The 26,279-nt window shown below is 35.8% G+C and overlaps 1 protein-coding gene across 2 annotated transcripts in view; it reads right to left on the reverse strand.

The window, feature by feature from the left end:
- Positions 1-5,274: 5,274 nt before the first annotated feature.
- The window catches only part of CHST9 (carbohydrate sulfotransferase 9), a 52,860-nt gene continuing 31,855 nt past the window's right edge, over positions 5,275-26,279 (reverse strand). The window contains exons 3-4 of one of the 2 annotated variants that reach the window (XM_034429646.2): positions 9,929-9,966; positions 5,275-7,101 (exon numbers count right to left, since the gene is read on the reverse strand). In XM_034429646.2, the coding sequence (XP_034285537.1) occupies positions 5,977-7,101; positions 9,929-9,966 (1,163 nt within the window). In that variant the 3' untranslated portion in view covers positions 5,275-5,976. The remainder of the gene's footprint in view (positions 7,102-9,928; positions 9,967-26,279) is intronic. The other variant, XM_034429648.2, reaches the window with a different exon arrangement.

Consider the following 26,279-nt stretch of genomic DNA (forward strand, 5'->3'; position numbering starts at 1 on the left):
GATCTTGTTTTCTCTGGCCAAAAAAAAATCTTCTGGAAGAAAAACAGAACTGAAAGTGAATTGGTAGCTGCTTTGCACTAGGCTTCTGCACGTAACTCTCAGGTCTTAAAACATTTGCATGGAAAATGTTTTACAAACATGTTTCTCTTCTTAAATTTGATTGACTTGGCAATTCTTCAGTATTAGTTTATTCTGAAATGCATTTTTTTTTTAAAAAAAGCCTGATATGGACTTTTAAAGCCCATCTAATTTCTATGGTTTTTAGCATACAGAAAAGACTGTGGTTAATAGCCACTTCTGACTTAAAAAAGAAAATCAGTCCATCTATCTTCTTCAGAGATAAATAGATTTAAAGTAGATAGCTAGGTTTTGAAAGTCTGGTATAATTACCAGTCTATGTTTTGTATAACTCTAGTATAACTCTTCTCAACTAATGATCTTGAAACTCATCCAAATTCAATCAAATGTTCTTTCATTATTTGAAAATAACACAAATGTGATATAAATGTTGTCTTCTTCCTGTTGCGATAGCAGTTGGAGATAACCACCATATTTAAAACTTGAAATGACATTCTTATAAAATTATATATTTGGTAAAATACATTTTATAAAATAGATCCATCCTTTGCACCAACTTGGCTATACTTTAATAATAAGTCTGTGTAGAGAGGATACGTAGTCTGGAACAATTTTAAGGAATAATGCAGTTTTCAGGAACAAGTAGGAAACACTAAATGGAATCTCATGCTATCTTCATCCCCAATCATTGTTATTCAGATCTACATTCCCTTGAGTTGGAAATCTGGTCTGCTTAAACTTGCTGCCAAGAATGTGGGGAGCAAAGAATAAAGTTGAAAGAAGGGGAAATGAACAAAGAGGAATTACAAAAGGGGGAATTTAAATAGGGGAACAACATAAAAAGAAAGCCATTCCCAGAACATGATGTTTTGTGAAATGCATTTATTGCCATGAGATCTGTGCCAACATTTATTTTTCTGAACTGACCTAAATAAAAACTACTTCTGCAGGAGCAGAAAGCAATACAACTTTGCTGTAAACATTTCAGCCCTGTGATGTGGTAAGCCTCATATTTATTCATATGTTAGAGAAGAATGCTGAATTTTCTTCAAGCAGACGATCATTGGCTTATGGTCATAGTTGTTGATGAAGATGAATGTTGAGTAAAAATTTCCCAAACTTGAGTAAAAGATTCACACAGATTTAAAGAAATTTAAAACTTCTTCTGAAACTGTTATTGTGTTCAACCTTATCAATATCCTAATTGGCCATCATGTTCTAGCTAAGTAAGATAAGTCATCTGAAAATTTTTGGAAGCTGTAAATTGAAGCTAAGTGATATTAAACAGAACTTCTCATTTCTGAAAACTGTTGTAATGTCAGAAAACTGTACAGAATATCCTTGTAGGAGTGTGAATCATTCTGGTAAAGATGGACAAACTGCAGTCTTTGAGTCACATAAGATTCTAAATTTAATTCCATTCTTTCATTGCAAAGGAGCCATTTACAGTAGACTACTTGCAAGATATAGATGATTTTCCTCCAGAAATCTCAAGCCAGACAGAACGAGAGAAAAAAAAATACTTCAAATAAAAAAAGAAAATTGCCTCCATTGTTTTTTCTTTAACTCCTGAAAGTCAAACAAATTTCTTCCATGAAAGAATACGAGCATCATCAGAATAACTGCTCCTTTAGGATCATACCTGGATTACATTAATTTGACATGATTTTGGAAATAAGTATATCTTGAATCCAAGAAAAGCAGCCGTTATTATCTGAATAGCTTAAGCAACCTTTATTTAATTTATATACAACTTGTAAACTTATTAGGCATGGAAACCATTTGCAATTATTACTTTTCATCAATTTGCAAATTTACAAAAAAATAATAATTAATAAAATTATGTGATATTTCATTCAGAACCGTTCCACAGTTTTTTACTATGCTAGAAATCACCACTCTAAATTTGATGGTGCCTTCTAAATCAGAAAATGTATCCAGAATGAAAGGCAGAGACTACAGTTGTATCTTTGGCTTCATTTTATACAGGTAAGGAACACTTCATTTTAGTTGGATTGAGCAGACAGGTCAGTGATAGGACATGCCAAACACAATAGAAAAAGAACTGAGTAACTCAAGGAACTGTGGTAAATTACTGCTGCTGAAACTCAGCTGCTGTTTGGAGAACAGTTTCTGGCAGCTGTTGAGGATTGATGGTTTCAGCAATTAACCCTGGATCCCCAAAATATTAGACAGGCTTGAAGAAGAGTATTAACTGGTAAGAAAAAGAACAGTTCCATTATTCCCACCCCCCCCCCCCCCGAGATAAAATGTGGAGGTTAAGAAGCTCTTCGGAAATTGGGAGTATTGTTGGGTCTCAAAGGGATTGATGGATGGGAGGATTAAGTAGGGATGACTAAACAGAGGGTGAAAGCTATTGCCCGGGAACCTTCACCCAGACTTGGCTAGTGAACTAATTTTAAACTTTCCTGTTCAAGGAACATTGCTGACTTGCAACTTGTTCCCTGATTACAATCCAGCTCAATCCTTCCAATGCTCTATATGTAGGGTTGCAATTGGAGATGATATGGAAACTATAGTGGGTTAGTTACACTTAATTGCAACTAGACAATCCATGGGCCAATCCAGTCAGGTAGGAATAACAACAATTTTGAAGTCACCTCCTTAGTTGAATTAGGCTCTGTGGCTCAATTCAAACTAGTAATTATTACCTTGAAAGCTCTTCATGGCTTTTCAAGGTAAGAATCAGAGATACGTGGCTCACGTGCTCTTCTGGTTTGGTCATCTAGAAAGAGCTTAATGTAGGACTCCCCACTTCAGAAGGCTTGTGAGGGATGGACAAGGTGACATACTAGTCCCCGGTTATGAGGTGTCTTTCCTTGGAGGTACAAGCTCCCTCTAAAGGCATTTCAAAAGACAATCAAAGCAGTATTATTCCAGTGGGCTTTAGGTTAGTTCAGGAGTGAAATCCAGCAGGTTCTGACAGGTTCTGGAGAACTGGTAGGGAAAATTTTGAGCAGTTCAGAGAACTGGTAGCGGAAATTTTGAGTAGTTGGGAGAACCGGCAAATACCATCTCTGGCTGGCCCCCGAGTGAGGTGGGAATGGAGATTTTGCAATATCCTTACCCCAGGAGTGGGGAGGGAATGGGGATTGTGCAGTATCCTTCCCCTGCCACGCCCACCAAGCCATGCCCACAGAACCGGTAGTAAAAAAAATGGATTTCACCACTGGGTTAGTTGAATTGAGTAACACTATGATGTATTAGATTTTTACTGATTATTTTTATTAGCATTAAAGATGTGATCTTTAATGTATTATCTTTTCTTGACCTTGTTGTATTTTTATCAGAGAATGTTTAGACTAGAGTTGGCTATACATATTGTAAAATGAGTAAATCAATAGTTCTATAATGTACTGAAAGAACCCTTTGGCAGATTCACTGAAAATCATACAAGACCCTTTAAAACAAAGTTGGTAAATCCTACACAGAGAAAGGTTTGGTTTTTAGGTCATAGATACTGCTGTGGGGCTTGAAATTTGTATTCAGAATTTTCCCCCTTCATTTACCTTGCAATCTGACATGGAGCAGTGATCAATCATATTTAGGTTGAGGTAGCATCATTCTCGAATCCCATGTCCCCAGCACTGTAAATATCTGAATGATTCCTGGGCTGTCCATACGTAATTAGCTATATTCGTAAACTGCATGATTTGTCCATAATTTATTTAACAACGCTTTATCAATTAATCTTATTTGCTAGATTCATCCAAAATGCTGATCAGTATGTTGTATAGGCACAGCCCTTTTCTGAATTCCTGACTTGAGTATTGATCAGCATGATAGCCACATGTGTTTTCATCCCACAAACCTTTGTTCTTATTCATATTAAAGTAAGGCAAATTTGTGCTTGTAATTGACAAAATGCATCTCTTATCAGAATGAGCTGAAAGAAGTGAAAGAATAATTCTTTTGTATACTCAACAGTCATGTTATTTTTTTTCTCCTACAGAATTCAATAATTTCAAATAAATAAAGATCATTATTAAGATATAACAATAAATACAAGTGAGATAGAGTTGAAATGTGTGTGACGATAGGGTTTGGGATCAGTGGTGGCATTCAAATAATTTAACAACTGGTTCTCTGCCCTAGTGGCCAGCTGGGTAGGTGTGGCTGGGTGGGCATGTGACTGGGTGGGCATGGCCAACTCGATGTTACTCATGTCAAGGGGTGTCTCGCCTCACCTGGCCTTCATTTGCTCCTCCCCTCCCAGCCCCTCCTTGCCTTGCCCCTAATTAAGGCTGATGGGGAAGAGCCCAAATGGTGGAGAAGTGCCTGGAAGTGATGTGGCTGCTTGGTTGCTTTTGCCTTTTGCGATCATGAATTTCGATCGGTCACTGGACACTCCCACACTCCGGTCAGGGCACTGCTTGTACAGAGCGCAGTTGCACCAAACTGATCACTCATGCTCGCTCAGGTAGCTCAAATCCTCCCCCTCCTCTTCCAGATCAGTTCAGTGTGCATTGCTCATCTTATACATAGGATTGTTTGGAAGAGGCTGCGCTTGAAAAGACGTGAAGGTGGGTCACCCTGTTTTGGTGGAGATAGAGGTGTTGATTGGGCTTATTTCCTAGAATGGAAGCCTTCCGTGTTGTGCTTATTTCTAAGGCCAGGCGAGCTGCCCAGTGATGAGAGGCCAGTTGAGGCAAGAAGTGGCTGGGAGGAGAGGGGCGAGGCAAGGAGGGGCTGGGAGGGGAGGAGCAAATGAAGGCCAGGTGAATTGGCTATTCAGCCGATTCACTGAGCTGCACAAAAAGTTAACTACCAGTTCTATCGAATTTCTTAAGTTAGAAACAATGCTAAAAAAATGGGTCAGTCACGAGGACCATAGGTTTAGTCTTCCATGCTTTTGGACTCATGGTGTTCCTCAGGGAACTTCTCTCTCACCAGAATGTGTGCCCAAAGTGTGCCTGAGTTTGAAAACTTGGAAGACTAAACCTACAGTCCTGGTGACCAACCCAGATTAGATCCTGCAACATTATCCCGGGACACCTATATTTGCCTTCATTTATGAAATATAGAACACCTTATTATGAAATATTAATTTAAGAAGTTAAAAATGCTTAAAATGCATTCTAAACAAATTGAAGCAACATTATCTGATCCTGCAGCAATAAATACAAGGATGCCAAATAATGAAATGTGCAGATAATGAAATGGATCTTAGTAATATTGTAAAACAACTTATATTTGGAGTAACTGATGTCAAACAAGGAATGTATACAATAAAAATATGAAGAATTTATAATGAAATAAATAAATGTTAAAGGTGTATTTAAAGATGTATTTAATATTTAAAGGTGTATTTAATAAAGATGCATTTAAAGATGTAATTAAAGATGTATATAAAGGTATGTTTAAATTGTCAAAATCACCATGTGAGGTGTACAATGAAGAATTGTTTGTCTTATAGTTGATATTACAGTAGTGAAGGTAGGTATTTTATTATCTAGTAAACTATTTACTATTTATTTTTACTTTTAGTGTGCTTTTATCTACAATTCTGGCCAATAATAATAATAATAAAAAAAAACAGTAGGAAAATCAGTAGTTGGAGTATATATTATTTCCAAGCACTATCCGTTGATAATAAAAAAAACTTATCTCAGATTTATAAATCCAGCTTTTAAGTGCTGTTCCCTGGAATGTAGAAAAATGCATTTGCAGCAGTGGATATAAATAAAATACAATTGTTTTAATATCTCTTATCTTAATTATATTGCATTATATTCTATAATTTTCTAATATGAAATTATTATTCCCAGACATCACAGTGTAATACGTTATTTCTTAAATTTTAGGCACTTACATTTATGAAAATTTTAACAAATCAAAAGCTTCTCCATTTTAAAAAAATATACTTTTCTTCATAAGTTATAGGTAAGGCTGATTATGCATTAAATCAGATTGGAATGCCTTATATGGTATAGTATAGTTAAACATTAGATAATCCAGGTAATAAAAGCCATAAACCTGCAGCCTCTCTGCAGCAGGAATTTCTGACAAGTATTTCCTTATAACTTCTGAATTGGTTCTTTTGTCTGTGGAGTGTCTGTCTTTGAAATGAGGGAATTGGACCTCATCTGGAGCGTTTATCAGTTTCAAAATATAATTGGCATCTTTTTCCAGAGTTTCAAATTTGCCAATGAAATTATAATCGATATCACAAGGATAACACAGTTTGTTGATTTGCTCCCAATGTATATCCATACCTAATGGCCGATAGGGATCTAATAGATATTGTATAAATTCTTTAAATTTCACTCCTGAGCCAGTTGTCAATGCCTTTTTATCTGCATTAGGTCTGTATTTCTTAATAATTGCCTTCCCAAATACAGGATGGTAATAAATGTTTGGATGTTCAAACTTATCCCGAAAAGCAGACACCAACCTTTCCATTGGATCACGGACAAATATAATTTTAGTATATGTTTTTAAACGCTTCTGTATCTCTGTTAAATTATAACTATCTAGTTTATTCAGATTACCTCCATAGTGTACGCTATTATGGGAAATATTAGCAGCAGAATTTGCGAGACCACCAAGTATCATCAGAATCCTTTTCCAATTGGAACAGCCTGCTTTAGGAACCTCACAATACAAGACCTTGTATTTATCTTCCACATATATTCTAGAGACCATGTGCACAAGAGGAATTTGGGTTTTTTTAACGTATTTTTGGCAAATATCACGAAGAAGAAATTTCCGCCTCTCTTGTATCTCATTGGTCACTTTCCAGTTATTGTTCCTATTAAAGAATTTATTTAAATAATGCTTGTTGGAAGAAAAATTCATTCCTCTGAGCTGTTTAAGAACCTTCTTTGGGTCTTCAGAAAAATTAGTAGTCAAAGAATCTTCTGTTCTGTTCTCAAAATGATTGGGCTCCTGATAACCTTCACTCTCAATCAAAGCTTTACTGTCTTTGTGAAAATACTTTCCTGCAATCCAATTTTCTTTTGCTTTTTCAGATTCCTCAGTAGAATAGCTTCCAAAATCCTGCTGAAACAGAAGAAAATGATATAAATTATAATTAAGTAAATCCTAATATTCAAAAGAGGAATAAAAGTGATATATTTTGCTCTGTATTGGTTTATTTCAAAGGACATTTCTAACAAAAATAGGGAAGGAGAATGAGAAAACATTTTCTTCCAATTTCAACACCTTCAGATACATTAATGATATTCTGTGCCTTCTTAGTAATTACAAAAGCATTTTATGTCATGTTGAGGTTGTAAATTTTCTGGATATACCAGAAATTGAATTAAATTTAATGTTTTTTTTTAAATAAGTAACACGTTGTATGGAAATATAAAAATAGGACTGTTGAAATATTTGAGGATAATTACACCTAGGAAAATATCTTCTTTATTAGATTGGAATCTTTAAAACTGTATAGCATACATTAGTGATTATATTAATAATTGGCTGAAAATATGTACAAATTATCATAAAGAATTATCAGAGCAAGCTGTTGTCATGGAAAAGAATGGATAAGATCTCCAAACGCTGTAGTACAATGTTAACATTGGAAGGAGCTATCTTATTTTATTTATTTATTTATTTAAAAGATTTATATAGCCAGCCATCTTATATTGGGCTTTATAGATACTTATGGTACAGGGATAACAAAGGACAAAAAAAAAAATTAAGAACATATTGTAAGATAAAGCTTTGTAAAAGGATGGAAGCTTATGAGAAAAATTATTAAGTCTAACAATCTCACCACTAGTCTCTCCTTTAAATGCTTTTCATATCAGAGAAAACCACAGTAAGAAAAGAAAAGTAAAATTATATATGCAGATATTGTTCATTCAGGCTTAATGAACAAATCAAACATTCACCAAGAACTTGGTGAACTTTCCTTCCTCCCTCCCTCCCTCCCTCCCTCCCTCCCTCCCAATTAATTCAAATATTTAATTCCTTACTGACATTAAAATAATTTCATGTACTTTGATATTTATGGTTAATTTCTCATCAAAGATATACTGAGCATTAGATTAATTAGTTAATCTTAATAATTCCTTTATCTATTCCTTACTTGCAGTAAAAATACAGATAGTTCTCAATGATCATAAAGCAGATCAGCATGTGATGACCTGTTTTTACAACCTTTCTTGCGATAGTTGTGAAGCAAATGCTATGTCATAAACCAACCACCAGAGTCGCTAAGCAACTACCACAGCTGTTAAGCTTTGGGATGTTTTTGCTGAAAACCAGAAGCAAATGCTGGTTTTCAGCAGTAAACATTATAAATCATGGAAAAATTTCAGCAAAAAACATTATCAATCATGGTTTTGTGACCATGAGATACTGTAAACAGCCATAAATGCTGGCCACTTGCCAAGCACCCAAAATTTGGAACTGGGTAGATTACAGCATAACTTCAAATGGTTGCTAAGGGACATGTTGTAAATTGGAGATTACCTGTAATCCGTTTTGAAGAGTTTTCTGCCATTTGCATTATTATTTATAATATAGGGTTTTTTTTCCAATTCTGAAATCACACTTCACAGGGAACTTATATAGTCATCTTAAAAAGATTTAATTTTTTAAAAAAGTATTTAAAACTTGATTTTTAGTATCAAAAATACAGATCCAAAATGATGACCATTATGTTTATTTGTAACAAATAAAACCAACAACACATAAAAATTCAATAGAAACAAAAACAAAACAAAAACTCCAGCATGCTAATAACTATAAGCAGCTTAAAATCAAGCATATATGTGAGAATATCTGAGCAGTTTGGTAAACTGAACAGTAATGGTTTAACTGAAGATTTGGCTGATCAGTTATATTTTAGGCTGGTTCAGTTTCTTAAATGTATTGGTGTAAGCTGCATTGGATCAGGGAAAAAAATATAAAACAGGCCACTTGTATCAAGAATTTGGTTTTGTATCCTGATGTAAGAGACCACTGACAGATGCAGCCTTTTCAGATATATTAGAGACCAGATGTGCTATTAGTTCCTAAGCCATCTATCATAGGTTTTCTATATTATTTATTAATTTCCTGCCTTTTTTATTATTGTAACTCAAAGCGGTGAATATCTTCCTCCTCCTATTTTCCCCACAACAATATGGAGTACTTTGGGCTGAGAATGATTGGGCTAAAGTCACCCAAAAGCCTTTCATGCCTAAGGTGATTCTAGAACTTACAATGTTCCCGGTTTCTGGCCTGCATCATAAAGATTGCCTTGAATTTGATTCAGGAACCAACAAGAATGGTTCCTTCAGAACAAGTTGTTATCTTCATAATTGGTTAGCCTTGCAGTAACTAGATGGTACCGTTCACATTAACCATAGTTTCCAGGATTAGCCCTATTATGTACACATTACAAAATCCATTCATTGCATGGATTTCTATGGTTAATTTATTCCTGGCTACATCTAGTAAAAGAGCCAGAGAGTCCATTTCAATCTCCATCCAAGGCTGTGGATCTTGGAGTACCTCCAGTAAAAGAATCACAGCATGCATCCATGGTTTCAACAGTCCATTTTGGAGTAGTTCCCCCCCACCAAACACATATTTCTGTTGGACAGCTATTAAAGAAAGTAATAATCAACAGGTGCTTTTGCTACATAAAAGCAGGCATGATTTGCTTGATCATCTTAGTGCTGGATTTCTGCTACATGCTCTCCAGTCTGTTTGGTTTCAGCAATTTCCCTGATCTGCTACGAGATTTTATTCTGTTTGGGGTTTTATATTGGCTGTTTTTAGGATTTCTTATTGTTACATGTTTTTATTCTGTACGCCGCCCCAAGTCCTACGGGAGAAGGGCGGCATATAAATTTAATACAATAAAATAAATAAATAAATAAAATACCTGATTAATCATCTGCAGTTGCATTTTTTCTTCAGATCCTGAAAGAAAGAAATAAGTTTTTATTTCAGAGAAAGTGATCATATCAGTTTCAAAACAAGGTTAAGGGGGGAAAACAGTTTTTAAGAGTGTTTGAATCACTCCTGTTGGCTTTTATAAAACAACTTTTAGGAGTTTTGGAATAATGATTTGTCCCATTTACAATAGGTGAACCACTGCTTGTTCAAACTCTTGAACTTCATTCTGTAAAATAGCCATCATCAACAATACCTCACAACAGGTCAAACAGTAATACACCACTACAATGTTAAATAATTCAAATTTTATAGTTCAGATTTTATAACATAGCGAATTAATCTTTCATACATGAGCCTAATTTTAATCAATCTATTTATTTTAGTAGTGGATGTTTCAAATAGAAAGAAGAAACTTTTCCAGTCTCACCAGTATATAATCAAAAATGAATTCTGGGAATATTTTTGTGCCATAATTGTAGGAGAAGCACTGGCATAGCAAGGGAAAGGAGTTAAATAAGGCATCAGTTGAGAAGTGTTCCATTGCCACAGGTGAATTAAGTCCAACCCCCCTTGATTGCTGTTGACACTTATCTAGTTTTAAACATGTGCTGTCAGTCTGAAAAGATTCCTGTGCATAGGCTTTTGCAAAAAGTCAGTTAATTGACTTTTTGGAGACCTGATTTTTTGCACCTCACAATAATACAGGCCTGCCTTACTAAAGGATTAACTAGGACAGGAGTGTCAAACTCAATTCATTGAGGGCCGCATCAAGGTTGTGTTTGACCTTGGGGGGCCAGGGATAGGTGTGACCAACTCGACGTTACGTGTCTTGGGGGCGCCTGTGGGGGCCCAAAGCACTGCCAGCGAAAACAGGCTCACAAGCTCCGTTTTTTGGCTGCAGTGGCCTCCTGCAACCCTCTGCCAGTGAAAGCAGCCCTCCCAAACTCTATTTTCACTGGCAGAGGCACCGCGGGCCAGTCCTTCATTGTTTCCAGGGTGGCTCCATGGGCCAGATCTAAGCACCCCATGGACCGGATCCATGCCCAACCCTCGAATTTGACACCCCTGAACTAGGACAACAGATTATTGAACAGTCCTATAATAATCACATTTATATTGCAATTGTGTAAGTGTCAAATACAACACACAATTTAACTATTACAAAAAAAGATTATGACATTTAACAAATAAACAATTAAAGAAGGAATGTATGACCACTGGAACCAATCTACACTGCCTAATTATAAAAATTTTGGTCTGTAACTAAAGAGTTTGCACCTCTACAAAAACATCTTATGCTTCCAAAATAAGGAAAATCGAACCGATTCACTCAGAAAAAAAAAATGAAGATTGTAAAAGGCTAGAATTGTTCCAATAACCTCTGAACAGTTCTACAATTTAAAATGATATAAAGGAAAACAACAAAATTAAAAAAACCCAAAGGGGCTATCCTTTATTTTTTGAGTTTACAATGTTATCTTCATTACTAAAAAGTTTTCATATTGTCTATGGAAATTCTTAATCAAACGCCACCAATCACAAATTCTGGACTAAATATATGTGGATCACATTTCCTTTGCAGCTTGACAGTGTCATAATTTGTGGAGCTCACAGGACGGCTGTGGAACTATATGAGGCAGTGTTAAATCAGCAAACAAATATTCTTTTTGTTTCTGTTCAAACACTGAATGTTGAAGATTTCCCATCATCTTTGCGAAAATGCAACTTTCTCGGCATGATAATAAATGAATTAACCTGATTCACATAAGCTATAGAGTGGCGTATTTAATAAAGATGTTGGTTTCCTTTGTTTGATGAGGGATTTCTATAAAAAATTCATGAGTTATACCTTTAAAAACATGAAGTATTTTCAAAAGCTTGCATATCTAAACGAACGGTTTAGTTGAACTAAAGCACTGCAGTCAGATCTTACGCTGTTAACATTCCCATCATAAAGATGCTTTTAGGTTTTGAATATTTTTTATTCTGAATATATTTAGGTTGATCAGGAGAGAGATCTCTATGTTGCTGGGTATTCATGGTTGTAGAACAAAGGCAATCCATTCCTGCTTTGTTAAATACATTGTGGAACAACTAGTCAGAATACCAAAATGTCCATTTATCAGTGCTCATCAACTTTCCTAGGCTTCCTAGAAGCATTTTGAATTAGCAAAAGCAAGTAACAATCAAGAAACAATTTTTAACTTGCACAGTGCATATGCTTTCAATTAGAATATTCCAGTTCAATTCCTGGGAAATAAATTTATGTACACGTGGTATCCACTTAATGCATTGATTCAGACTTAAGTCATTAACGTTCCAATGTTAAAGCAAGGTCCTACGCCTTATTCTGTTACTAGTTAAAAGCAACCTTAAGACATATTAGGTTTTGTCATTGGTACTCTGGAGAAAGGTCAGGTGATATGGTGATTGTTGGGGATAAAAGAAGAATAGGAACTGAGAATGGGAACAGCAAATTCTATGCCACTCTTTCTTTTTTTTATAAAAGTTTTTATTTTATTTTATAGACAAACAAACATACAATACATAATCAATCAATCAGTGTATCATCTGAGTACATCTTTTGTGTCTTTTTCCTACTCCTCCACTATTTATCATATCTTAATATTATCATTTCATTTATTATAACATTTCTCCCACATTTCTTGCTTTTCTATTAATACATTTATCTATCTTCTTTCTTTTCTTTTTTCTTCGCTCATTTCATTAAAACATTACCATATATATATATATATATATATATATATATATATATATATATATATATATATCTTCTATAACCAATGATAAAATTACCCCCATACCTTAAAAGATTCCTCTCTTTCTTTAATTGTCAAAGTCAATTTATTCATTTCTGCACAATCCAATATTTGCTTAATTACTTCTCCCTCTGTAGGGATTTTCTCTGCTTTCCATCTTTGTGCAAATACTATCCTTGCTGCAGTTATAACATGTATAATCAAATATGTATTTTCTTTACTAAATTTCTCTGGTAAGATACCCAATAGGAACAGTTCAGGTTTTAAATCCATATGTTGTTGTATCATTTCTTCTAACCATGTTTTAATTTTAATCCAATAATTTCTTACTTCTGGACACGTCCACCACATATGATGCCACTCTCTGATGACTCAGACATGGGTGAATAATACCATAATTCAGAAGTGGGGCAAACCATGGAAGAGGGAATATCAACTTCTTACTGAACAAGTTGGTTCCTTTATCTGGATCTCTAGTGTTTATAGGGCTGTATCCACCTTTTCAGTATATATATATATATAGAATCAGGCTTAAATCTGTATTTTCTATTCAGGGAGAAAATTAAATGGAGACAGTTGCATCTACTATGCCACTCAGAAGATAGATGAGGAAGAAATCTTATTCAACTTGAGCTTTAAAAAAAATATAATAAAAATAAAATAAATATTTATGTTCAACAAGTAAGTTGATAGAATGGGATAAAAAGTATTACACTGGTACAAGTAAGAAAGTAACTTCCCTAATGATCTCCTAAAATAATAATCTTCCTAAAAAATAAAACAAAATCAAGATTACTCATTGCTTTAGGCTATGACAGAGGATTGCCTCTTTATGGTAATTACTTCCTGCATAATAGCGTAGTATTTTGTTTTGCAGAAATGTTTTTTTTTGTTGTTTTTTTTTGCTTTGAGAAAGAAAATCAACATTATTCAGGCAGACTTTCAGTAGGCAATAGAGTTCACAGAGAACATCATTGTGAAAATTCACATCTTGAGGCTACTTTTTTTAACCAGATAAGGCACTCTCTTTTTGGGGGTAATAAAAGATTAAGGCAAACGTATTTTAAACAACCTTTAATGATGTACAAGATGCGAGGAAAGACCAATGTTTTCAATCTCTACTTGGATCAACTCTATTTTGCTCAAAGGTTTGTGGACTTTGAATACTGATGCTTTCCTGATTCCCACTACATTTGTTTTTAGGCTATTTTTATTCACTTTAAAGGAATTTTAATAACTTTGTGTTGACAACATAGACAGCTGGGACTAAGAATTAAAGAAAAATTCAGTTGCTGACTTAGGAAGGAAGTGACATCAATGAGTTTCAAAAGACAGCCAAGAGGGAAAATAGAGTTTGTATGTTTATGGGTCTCCCATTTTGTTGTTTTGACAGGATGCCTACAAATGCAAATTAGATGATCAACTTTATAGTATTTATATCAAACCAACAAAGAAATGATGTAACTGTACAATTAAGTTTTGATAAAAAGTCCACTGGCATAAGGCCTCGAAGGCCAAAAATAATTTATTCCTTGGAAATTATTTCTGTAAGATCCATGACTGTGACAGTACACTATCATTTTGCAACAAGGCTGATATGGAAACTTGTATTTGTATTTGCAGGTTTGCTGATGTGATACTATTAGTGCTAATATCAATATCCCTTCTTAACCTAAATAATTATCTATGTCCTATATTATTAAATCTGTTTCAGAATTATAGTTTTAATATTATCACTTTGTAATTTATTGTAAATCAATATAAACTTCAAAAAAAATTTCCTCTTGTGGAAGCTTTCTGTGAGGGTTGAATGAAAAGTATTACCTCCATTTCCATAACTTAGTTTAAATAGGATACTTTAATAAATGAAACAGAAAAACAATTCTTGAAATGGGCTCTTATATTACCTGTATTGACTTCTCCATATAATCATCTGCCAAGGATGGATGAGCTTCTTAAAGCCATCACAAAAGAACTTTGTCTTTTCAACCAGTTCCTGACATTGCTTTCCATCTCTTCATTTCAGTTAAATACCATAGATGCCCATGAAGGTGCTCTTTCAATTTTGAGGAAAAAGTAGAAGTCATATAGTGCCAACTCTGAACTGTATGATAGATGGGGTCAGATTTCACAATTGCCTGATCGGAGGCTTATTAAATATAAAGTCTAGCAATTGTCATGTGGTATCAAAAATTCCTTCTGGTTCTTTCAAACTTTGTTTAATTGTTTCACGGTGTTGCAATATACTGTTGTGAGTTAATATTGCCAGTTGCAAGGAAATCCATGTGAATAACACCCCCCACAATTGTAAACATCAATTTTCATGCTAATATCTGGTTTTGAAATCTTGCTCCATGTTTCAATGTGAAACTTTGTGATCACAAACTTATCTGTGAATAACAGAAGTGGGGTGACAAAATGGCTTCATAATGCATTAATGATCTTTTCTTTAGCATTTCATAATTCCAAAAAGCTGCACAGTGCAATTTGCCAGATATTCCAGCAACATTAAACTTGAGTTGACAGTGATTGAACCAAATGAAGAAGAGTTGACCATTTTAGAATGTTGGACTTTTCATAGCATCTTATGTCTTTCCTGGCTATTTTGGGGTGACAATCTTTGATATGAAAACAGTCTTTTAATTGTCAGATTGTAATAAGGATACAGAGCTGTTCCTAAAAGGTTCAAAAGGTCCTGGGAACATAAATATTTGCAAGAGTGAATGCAGCCAAATATCTTGTGCTGACCCATGTGTGCATGTTCAGTTTCTAATAAACTCATTACATATACTACAATCTAGAGCAAAATAAGATGTTCTTATCAGATTGCCAAAGGGGCTTTCATGTGAATAGATGTTTGGAGTACATATTCATTAATGCCTTTGTGAATAAAATAAGTAAAATTGAAATTAAATTTCAACCATAAGCCAACAATTACATTAGTTCCTTTTTTAATTCAGTAGACTAACATCCTAAGTTGAATCATTTTTACAGTGTATTCCCAAAAGTGATCAGTAATCACTTGAGCTTTGTCAGCATACACAAGTCAGAAGGATAGAATCTGAGAGCACTGAAAACAGTACTTCATAATTTATAACATGTAAGATGAAATTTGGCATTTTGGGAGTGATAAATCAGTTTTTCCATGTCAATAAAAAAACAACAACAACTACTTTCACTAATTTAAAAGTTTCATTTTGTCTGCTACAAACTATCCATCAGAAAAAGGCATAGAGAAAATATTAGATAAATTCTCACACATGTGTTTTCCCATTTCTTTTCACAGCAGTTGCTCTTCCCCACTTGGAACGTTGTTATTTCAACATGCCAAGGTATCTTACCCTGGCTGATACAACTGAGAGGATCTCAAAGGAAGCATGATAAATTCCAGAGCCAGGTAACGTATCAAAAGCTGCCGCCTGATATTATCAGGTCAAATAAATCCTTCCTATTGCTCTCATTATAAAGGCAAAAGAGAGAGAGAGGACAACTTTCCTACTCAAACAATCCACTAGCAAGACTTTTACTGTAATTCATATAGTGTCATGTGGTATAATGTGGCACATCAAATCATGCACCCGTTATGTCCATGAAGACATTCTCTCACACTGATCTATGTATATAGTCACAGTCTTTAAAGTAACAGTCTATGTCTTGGTGCTGGAAAATGGATAATAAAGCAAGTTTATATTCAGATATGCGTATCAACTATCTAAACTGCATTTCCTTCACTGGATATATATGCCAAGCGAATATCCTCATCCTCATCCCTATCCTATTCTGATTAATAAACTGTGTATAACTAGAACGAGGCAAAGGATCACCTTCCTTGTTATTAGGTAGTAGTGCCAGTTTCCATTTTGTTCTGTTATCTAGCCCTTTATTAATAGTTTTTATCATTTAATAAAGTAACATAATTGTTTGGAAGTTGGAATTTCAGTTTGGCATTATTATAACTATATTTATGTAATTCTAATGGCATCTTTCTAGCCACAGCTCAGAAAAGTTCTCCTTAAAATCTCTATACTTAATTTCATCAACAGTAGCATGTATGATATACAGCAATGCAACTACAGAAAAAGACTTTTTACTGGTGTATTTAATATTAGTGACTAGTACATTAGTCTACTATTGTGCCAATAAAACAATTGTAGCAGTGTAGGTAGCAGTAAAAATCTGATAAAAGTTACTAATAATTTGACTATCAAAATATTTTCTTGAATTTAAATGATGGATACTGTCTACCTTTTAGAATAAAATATCAGTAAAACAATCATACAAAGCTTCTCCAGAAAGCACCTGTGGTCACATCAACCCCTTCACCAGGAAAATATTAACAAGGGTTTCCCATTGCTGAGTCAGCCATAGAGGGTGAGGAAAGGAAAAGGAGAACAAATGTGGAGTAAAGGAAAATAATAATACCATATGTTCCAATGCACACAAAAACTTATTCATTCTGGTTGTCTATTGTTCCTTCTTGCCTCCCCTTCCTCATGCAGGGCCCCCCAACTCCAATTTACACACCTGTTTAGCATTTCCAGCATGGCCATGGAAAGCAGAAGACAAGGCCCATGATGATGGAGAGAATCCATTTGTCTGGAATGGTACAAGGACTCCTGCTTTTGTCCTTCCATCCCTATGATTTTATGATTCTAGGAGTCCTGTTTATTTACAGCAGTATATGCAAGAAACTGCACTAAAGGTTATCCCATTTGATTTTACTGCTGGCTATACTTATCAAACGTTCAGTATGTCTGAAAGCAATCTGATGGGGAAATGTATAGCTGGGATCTGTGCAATCTATGAAGGAAATGGGCATTCCTTAGTTTTAGTACTGCATTTGGGAGGACCATAGTATTTAAAATAACAAATGGGTCTATTTCAACCACTCCTTTTCTTCACTTCTTTGTTTTGGAACTTAGGAGGCAATTGACTGGGCTTGGGTTTCATGACTCAAGGAATTGACAGTTTAAACTTGTAAGATATGGTCTCACTTATAAAGTTTTCTTCATAATCCAATGCCTGGATTATATACATATTTCACTATATTCCACTATATATTATATATTGAAAAGTGTAGCATCCGCATCTGTTCTCTAAAGCTCTGGCCATTTTGTGGTTATTTTTAGTTCTGTGCAATAATGTATATATGGACTACATGTTTTTCTAGGCATTCAAATGCAGTAACACTCCTGTAGTTTCTAAAAACTAAACACCCCAACCCCCCAAATTTCCCTTTTTACACCTCTCCCTATTTCAGGAACATAGTTCTTTCTTCCTTAGACCACTAAGGCATATATTGTTCCTTTTCGGTGTGAAACCAAAAGCCTGGTATCAAAATGGCACACAAACTATATCACCAATGATACAAGTAACTTTATAACCAATCCTTGCATTTATGACCTTTGCAGGTCTGTAAAGCAAAGGAAAGCTGAAGTAAGATAATAAGCACATGCACTTTCACCAAGTGCAGTGATAGGTGACCTTTTCAGGACTAAAGTGCGTGAGCGTGAATGTGCGTGCCCGAACCCCAAAGTGCAATGCACGTGAGGCCCTGTGCATTCGGCCTGCCCTCTGTGCATGCACCCTGACCCAGCACATGTGCGCGCACCCCATATGCACCCCACCCCCACGCATGCACACACAGTTCCTGCACGTGCCCCGCCCTGCACATGTATGCGGGCCCCCTGCCCATGCACAGCAGAGACCAGACGACCAGATGGCCAGTGCTCCCGCACGCACATGTGCGGCGGAGCTGAACTGGGGCTACTGCTCGTGTGCCCACAGAGAGGGCGCTGCGTGTCACCTGTGGCATGTGTGCCATAGGTTCACCATCACAGATCTAATTTTGCTTAACAATTGAGTTGCAGGTCCCAGTTGTAGTTCCTAAACATGGGCTGACTGTATGTCTATCTGTATCACTTTGATTACAGGCATTGGGACCATCCTGCAAAGGATAATATCTGGCTGGGATACAATTTGACTAATTACTTGGATAAATCCTTAATTTGACAAACTTGTACAGGCTGGTGAGGAATTCAGCCCTAATAAGTAATGCCAATGGTTTGAACCTTGTAAGAGGGAATAAACAAAGACCCAAACTGCCAAAGTTAGTGGAGATTTTATTGAACTGAATGGTAAATTGCATTTGTAGGAAAAGTACAACTGAACATAAATACTTTCCCTGATTAAGGTGGCAAGCGGAGATTAAAATATTGAAAGTACAGGCTCAGTGAAAAAAGCTGTAAACACATTTTAATTTCTACGGTGCCTCTGAGTTTTTATTAATATACAATAAAGAAGCATCATCCAAAGCGTTTCATTTGTTGCGAAATACAAATGCCTAGAAAATGGAAGCAAGCCAGTTCCAGGCATAACTTTTAAATTATTTCTTAATACATAAATTTGAATGATGATTGTGCCAACACTACACAAAGACTTTCAGCAAATCAGCTGCTGCACGGATATAGTGTTACCTACATTTGGCATAGCTGCATTCTGACCTTTTTGAAACACAGACTCAGCTGCATTTATAGCAAATTTCTTGCTAAAGGTCATTCACGAGTGGAAACGTTAGTTTTGTAAATGCAGGAGATCATGCCAGTATTCTTTTACATTTTGAAGTTCAGAGACATATATAGGAAGATCACAAGTAAAGCAAATTTATTTTTCATATGAAAATAGAGAAATTATAATTTGAATTGCCACAGGAAACGATTACTTCAAGAAAGCAATTAGTCTGGGATGCTCACATTTTTCTTCTCCAGTGTTACTGATTAGCACAATGTTTCTCAACCTTGGCAAGTTTAAGATGTATGAACTTCAATTCCCAGCATGCTCAGCCAGACTAAGAGCACATGATATAGTTTGATGGAGTGCCTTTTAAAAATGAATAGAAGAATTTGTTCAGTTTGGAAAATGTATTGAAAAAACTGAACTGAAATAATCTGAACCAAGTTTTTTTGCCAGTAAATTGTCCGATATTTTCTTTACAATCTCATTCTGCTACCATAAATCAGTGGCAGAGCATTCACTTCAAATGCAGTTTCATTCCTTAGCGTTGTTAGTCAGAAACTCTCATGAAGTTGTGAAACTGAAAGTCTATAAATGCAATTTATTTGTAAAGCAAAATCAGGTTGAAAAGCAAAAGATAAAAATCAAGTAACAAGGCAGGAATTAGAATTCAGAAAAACTATCTCTAAAGATGTCTTGGTAGGGATCCAGAGTGAGATCAGAGAAGCCATTATGAATTGTTGCTTTTGCATCAGTCTAAACAACAACAAAATCCACAAACTAACTTCTTAAACAGTGGACCCAATAGTTCAGAAATGCCTTATTTTAAAATCCTGGATTGGGGTGGGAATGGAGATTTTACAGTATCCTTCTACTGCCATGCCCACCAAGCCACACCCACAGAACCAGTAGTAAAATATTTTGAAACCCACCACTAATGTCTGTTAGCATGAAGTTTCTACTACATCTATTTTCACATTCAGGCTGTGTTGAAAAGGGTCAGGATTAGAAGCTTTATATATCCCAAGTATCAGATGTAGAACAAATGGGTTATACAAAAAGTCATACAAAAAGAACTTTACAAGAGTATCTTTTAAATAAGCATTTTAACAGCATTTTTTAAAAAAACTATTCAAATGGCAGAGAAAAGTCTATATTATGTCCAAGACCCCTTGGAAATAGCAACAAAGCTATTGGAGGTTATCTTTTAATTCTTATACGAATGCTCAAAGCAAAATGAAATTTCTTAACAGATCATAGAAGTGTTCTACAACATGGCAGGTTAGTTGCCATTTTTCTTTGAAAAGGGCATAAATATTAATCTTAACAGATTTAAAAGATATTCCCCCTTTTCTATTGTCTTTAATATTTTTATTAAACTAGTTTATATGAGATATTTTGATATGTTTCCAAATGGAAACATTTTGGAATATCTCAAGGAATAAAATTTAAGATTTATGTGATACAACTAGAAATTGTCCAGCCAAACAGTTTCTTGCTTTGATGGAATTAATGTTTCCAATTCTGCATGAGTCACTGTGAACTCCTGGCCCCAAGGTGAAGAAACATTAAAATGTCTGAACATGCTTGTTTACAGTAGGCAAATTCTTATATACTAAGTAATTGAGTTCCCTGAATCTTGGAAGATGAGTGTTGAGATATTGATCAGGATTTTTCCTGATTAATATCTCATTATCTTTTTGGTAGACTTTTCACAGTGTAAGATTTGGAATATAATTTGCATTTTAAATGTTTTGTTTTGGTTGCTTTGTTATTGTTTTATGTTTAATGCTATGATACGTATGTTAAAGGAATTTTCTCCCTTATGGTCATGATTTGAATGTAACAAGGTTACACCATTTGAACGAGTGAGATACTCTAGGCCTGTCAAACTGGTTGCCTGCTGGCTGGATGACTCACACTCAGGCCATGCCCACCCTGGCTCCACAAAGGCAAAAAACATTGTGATACATCACAATATGTCACGTGCAGTGGTGGGTTTCAAATTTTTTTTACTACCGGTTCTGTGGGTGTGGCTTGGTGGGCATGGCAGGGGAAGGATATTGTAAAATCCTCATTTCCTCCCGATCAACTGGGATTTGGGAGGCAGAGAATAGATGGGGGCGGGGCCAGTTAGAATTTTTACTACCAGTTCTCCGAACTACTCAAAATTTCCGCTACCGGTTCTCCAGAACTGGTCAGAACCTGCTGAAGCCCATCACGTGACACAATTGAGTTTAACACCCATGCTCTAATCTATGTGATAATTCCCTATCTGAAGTAGCAAAATGTTTCAGCCTAGGCCTGGATTTTGCAAGCAAAAGCATGTGGAAAAAAATGCCTGAAGGGTTAGAAAAATGATTTTGAGACCAATGTGTGAAAAAAAAGAGAATCAATGAGATTGAAAAGCAATTTTAAGAAGCCTATTCACAAGACTCAAATTCCATGACTGACTAAGTTTTGCAAACTATGAATTAAAAAACAGTAAGGCAATTATGATGTTTAGTCTCATAAAAAAAATCCTAAAATCCTAATTTTTTAGGATCAAAATCAGCAGTTGGTTCAACCATACCCTTCTTAGCTGAGCAAGTCAGAATGAAACTATTTTTCCATATATCCCACACTGAACATTTTTTGTTCATTTATTTCCATACATACTCTATATGTTCCCATAAATTTTTCTCTATACTGGTAGAATTTTTTTTAAAAATTGCCCATGTGGCACTTATTGTTATGCACAGAAGATAAAAAGAAATGAGCATATTAATTATTTATCTCCAATATGATGACTTCAGTAAGCTTGATAAACAGCCTTATTTCTTTAATAAACTGTGTCATTCACATGTTTACACCGGCTTGTTTTAAACACTGTTTCCCTTTGGATTTCAAAGATAACTAACTCCCAAGACTAAAAAAGAAAAGAAACATCTTCACTAATTGTGACATGTTGCCATGATTATATGACACAGTATTGCCTGGGGTAGAAAACCAATTTTATAAATCTAAATGCTCCTGAAATTATATGTTGCTCAATTTGCTATTCAGATTATGATTCTGACTTTTTTATACTGGTCACTACATTACTTTTCTGTCACTTCAGGCGATTTATATTTCTTGAAAATACTTTTTGGACTATTCAGGATATAAAATTCTGTGGAATATTTATTACCACTGCGATATTCTCTGAAAATGACTTAAATGAAATTCTTTGGACATTGCATGAGTGAGTACCTCTCTGATGTTTATTGAAGTAACCTGGTTTTTCCAGACTTTTAATGGGACTTTAAGGAAACTATTAATTAAAGTTAATGGCTCTCCAGAGCCACATTTCCCCCTCCCCTAGGATTGCATAGAAGACTAAAAATATGTTACTTTAAAGAAGAACAGAGAAGTGCTGTGCTGAAGAACTTCACAAATAATATTTTTGATGCATAATCTTATCAGTCAGGATTGTATTTTAATCATGGCTAAAATAAAGAAATAAACTGAATTATCATAGATTTTTCTCCCCCAAGTCCTGCCGTGCATTGTCATTGTGGTGGGAAGAGGTATTCCTGGGAGGGAGGGAGGAGAATGGTGATAGGGTATATAATCCGGGCTGGGTCACACAAGGCGTGAAGGTCATTCCAGCTGCCCAGCTAAAGCAAGCAGTCATTTATATTGGGCAGTGATGATATAGGAAGATGCTGGAGGCAGATAAGCATTTTAGTGACAATGGCAAAGCCATCAATATGTACTGTGTGGGAGAAGGCAATAGTAAACCACTTCTGTATTTTTACCAATAAAACCACATGGATAGAAAATATAAAATGATTGATGATATAGTGCAGGATGATGGCCCCCTCGGGTCAGATGGCACTCATGCTACTCAGGAATAGCCGAAGGTCTTTCAGAGTACTAATGGTGTTTATCACACGGTCAGATTAAAGCCTTTGGGATGTCTTTTGCTGATGTCATCATACAGGAAAATAAAATTAGAAAGCACAAAGATAGAATGGCAGGAGGTATTGTAAGAACCATGAACGTTGGACATTTCAATATAAGGGAAGGTGAATTGTGATGGCTTCAATTAGGATCTTAGACACCAGTGAATTGAGTTGGATTGGATTGGACACTTTCGGTCAGAAGATCGCACCATTTATTACTCAGGACATTCAAGCTTTCTTAACTGAGGCCACTTTTATTTCACCGATAAAACAGAAAATGCAATCTACTTACTTAAAAGTAAGCCAAAGAACTGTAATAAATACCATATTTTTCGGATTATAAAATGCACCGGACTATAAAACGCACCTAGATTTAGAGGAAGAAAAGAAGAAGAAAATAGTTTTTGGCTTTTGCACATCCTGTTTTTGCCGTCCCTGGCCCCCAGGAGCACTTTGCAAGCCAAAAACAGGCCCATTTTTGGCCTCCAGAACCATCCGTGTGTCCTGTTTTCACCAAAAATGTGCCCATTTTTGGCCTGCAAGAATGCTTCTGGGGGCTAGGGGGGGCAAAATTGCGATACATGGAGGATTCGGGAGCCCAAAAACGGGCTGTGTGGAGCACTGCAGAGTGCTTTTGGGGGCCAGGGAGGGAAAAAACATGATACATGGCGGAGGGGGGGTTGGGAGCCCAAAATGGACCCATTTTTGGCAAAAACGGGACATACAGAGCACTGCAGAGTGCTTCTCGGGGCTGGGAAGGGCAAAAACATGAAACGTGGAAGGTTCGGGAGCTCCAAAATGGGCTCGTTTTTGGTCTATAAGATGCACCAAAATTTTCACCCACTTTTGGGGAGGAGGGGGAAAGTGTGTCTTATACTCTGAAAAATACAGTATATCCTAGAATTACCTGTCCAATAGCAATCTTAATTTTATTCAGTAATTATATAGGGAAATCACCAAATCACATCTCACTTATTGTGGCTATGTCATGCAGGAGAATTCACTGAAGAAAACAATTATGTCTGGAAGAGTTAGCAGTAAAAGGAAACCAGGCCGCCAAAGAACACGATGGCTGGACACCATCAAAGCTGACACCAGCCAGAGGATAGCACAACTCAAAGAAGTAGTGCAAGATTGGAAGATGTGGAGAGAGCTGCCCATAGAACCACCAAGAGTTGGACATGACTGAATGGATAACATCATCATTAGTTATATAGGAATTTCAAAAATATCTGGCTAATTTTTAATTAATTTTTGCAAGAACCATCAAAAGAGATTATATATTTGGTTAATTAAGAAACATTGGTAGGGTAACATTTCCATGGCAAAAAGCTAACAAAATTAGATAAGAACAATTAACACAGACATTACTATAACTGTGTCCCAGCATGGACTCAAATCTTACTAAATTAACATTTACACTGACTGCCTGATCCAACACCACAATAAAGCGCATTCAAATCCCAATATGCTTTATTTACCTATTGTAACTGGCAGCAGCAGCCAATTGGCAAAGAACAATAAGCCACCAAGGGATCTTTCGTCTTCTCATAATTTAAGTAGTTGGCCCACAGGGCAGAATAAGAGGAAAATGAATTTTGGCCATTTGCCCTACTGCATGTTACTAGCAGTTGATGCAATCTAGCAATAAATGTAAGAACAACTTTTCAGTTATGCCAATAAATATTGTAACAATGCAGAATTTCAGAAATATTATGGAGATTTAATTGGAAAACATAAAAGCAGATAAAAACAAGTACTTCTTGAATAAGTACTTCACATTCAGTGCGGTGAAAGTGCCCACAATTCTATGTCAAATGTTTACAATTAAGAATTATACACATATATGCAATACAGGATATTTCTTCATATATTGCACCAATGTAATATTACCCCATTAAAACAGTCCAGTATAAGTACTCCAGGATCAAAGTATGAAGAATTCAGTTTAGAAGACAGTTTAATCCATTGGTTAAGATGCTAGGCCAGTGATGATGAACCTTTTAGGGACTGAGTGCCCAAACTGCAACCCAAAACCCATTTATTTATCACAAAGTGCCAACATGGTGTTCCTGTGTGCTCCCATTTCTTGAGTCTTGTGGCACTCTCCCCTCAATGCTAACAGCCGCCGCTGCCCCCTTCTCCCTCTCTGTTCCCGCTGCTGGGCGATCCCGTGTGAAGAAGGGGGTTAGAAGAGAGGGAAGAATGTGATGTTGCTTCTTCTGGGATGACTGGACTCAGAAAGCATCTGGGTCTGGCTCACCCGGCTTCTCTTCCTTTCATAGCCAGCTTTCCCAGTCTAGTTTGACGCAGGCTCCCTCCCGTCCGTTTCCACCCGACAGCCAAACAAAGCTAGGCAAAAAGCCAGACCTCACCGGTGCCCAGCTTCATGGAGCTGATCTGGGGTGTCTGTATGCATGCCCACAGAGAAGGCTTGAGACGGCACTGTGCCATCACGGTGTTAGGCTATAAACCAGGAGTCTGTGAGTTCTTGTCTTAGACATGAAAGTGGGCTAGGGGACTTTAACAGACTTTTAATGACCCGGGAAAACACCCGAGATTTTAACTTTTTACATACACACACCAGCGAAAACTTGAGAAGACACACACACACACAAACACACACACACATACACATACACACACACACACACACACACACACAATGCATTCCGAAAGTATTCAGATCCCCTTCACTTTTGTCAATTTTGTTATGCTGCAACTTAATTTTACAGTTGTTGAAATTCATTTTTTTCTCGTTAATCTACACTCAGTAATCCATAATGACAAAGTGAAAATAGAATTTTAGTCTCCTCTTCCATAACAATATTTAAATAGAGTCTATCTATAGAGGCATTCTTAATTAAGATTAATTAATTAACTTCTGGGTTCCTTGTTCCAAAATATCCTTTTATGTCCAGTGTTAAAATATTTTCCTTCATTCGGTTCAGCCTGAACGTTCTTCTCTTTTAATTGTATCTTTAATTTGTTCTACTTCAAGGTAGTGTCCAATTTTTAAAGTCTTACCTTATTATATTTTTTAAAGAATTCAAACAAAATTTTTTTCCTGTGGCAAGGTTTCTCCATAATTAATTGCAAAATTTTATTTCAAATTGGT

Source organism: Pantherophis guttatus, chromosome 3 (assembly GCF_059756535.1).
Source record: "Pantherophis guttatus breed Tessera chromosome 3, ASM5975653v1, whole genome shotgun sequence".
Taxonomy (NCBI): domain Eukaryota; kingdom Metazoa; phylum Chordata; class Lepidosauria; order Squamata; family Colubridae; genus Pantherophis; species Pantherophis guttatus.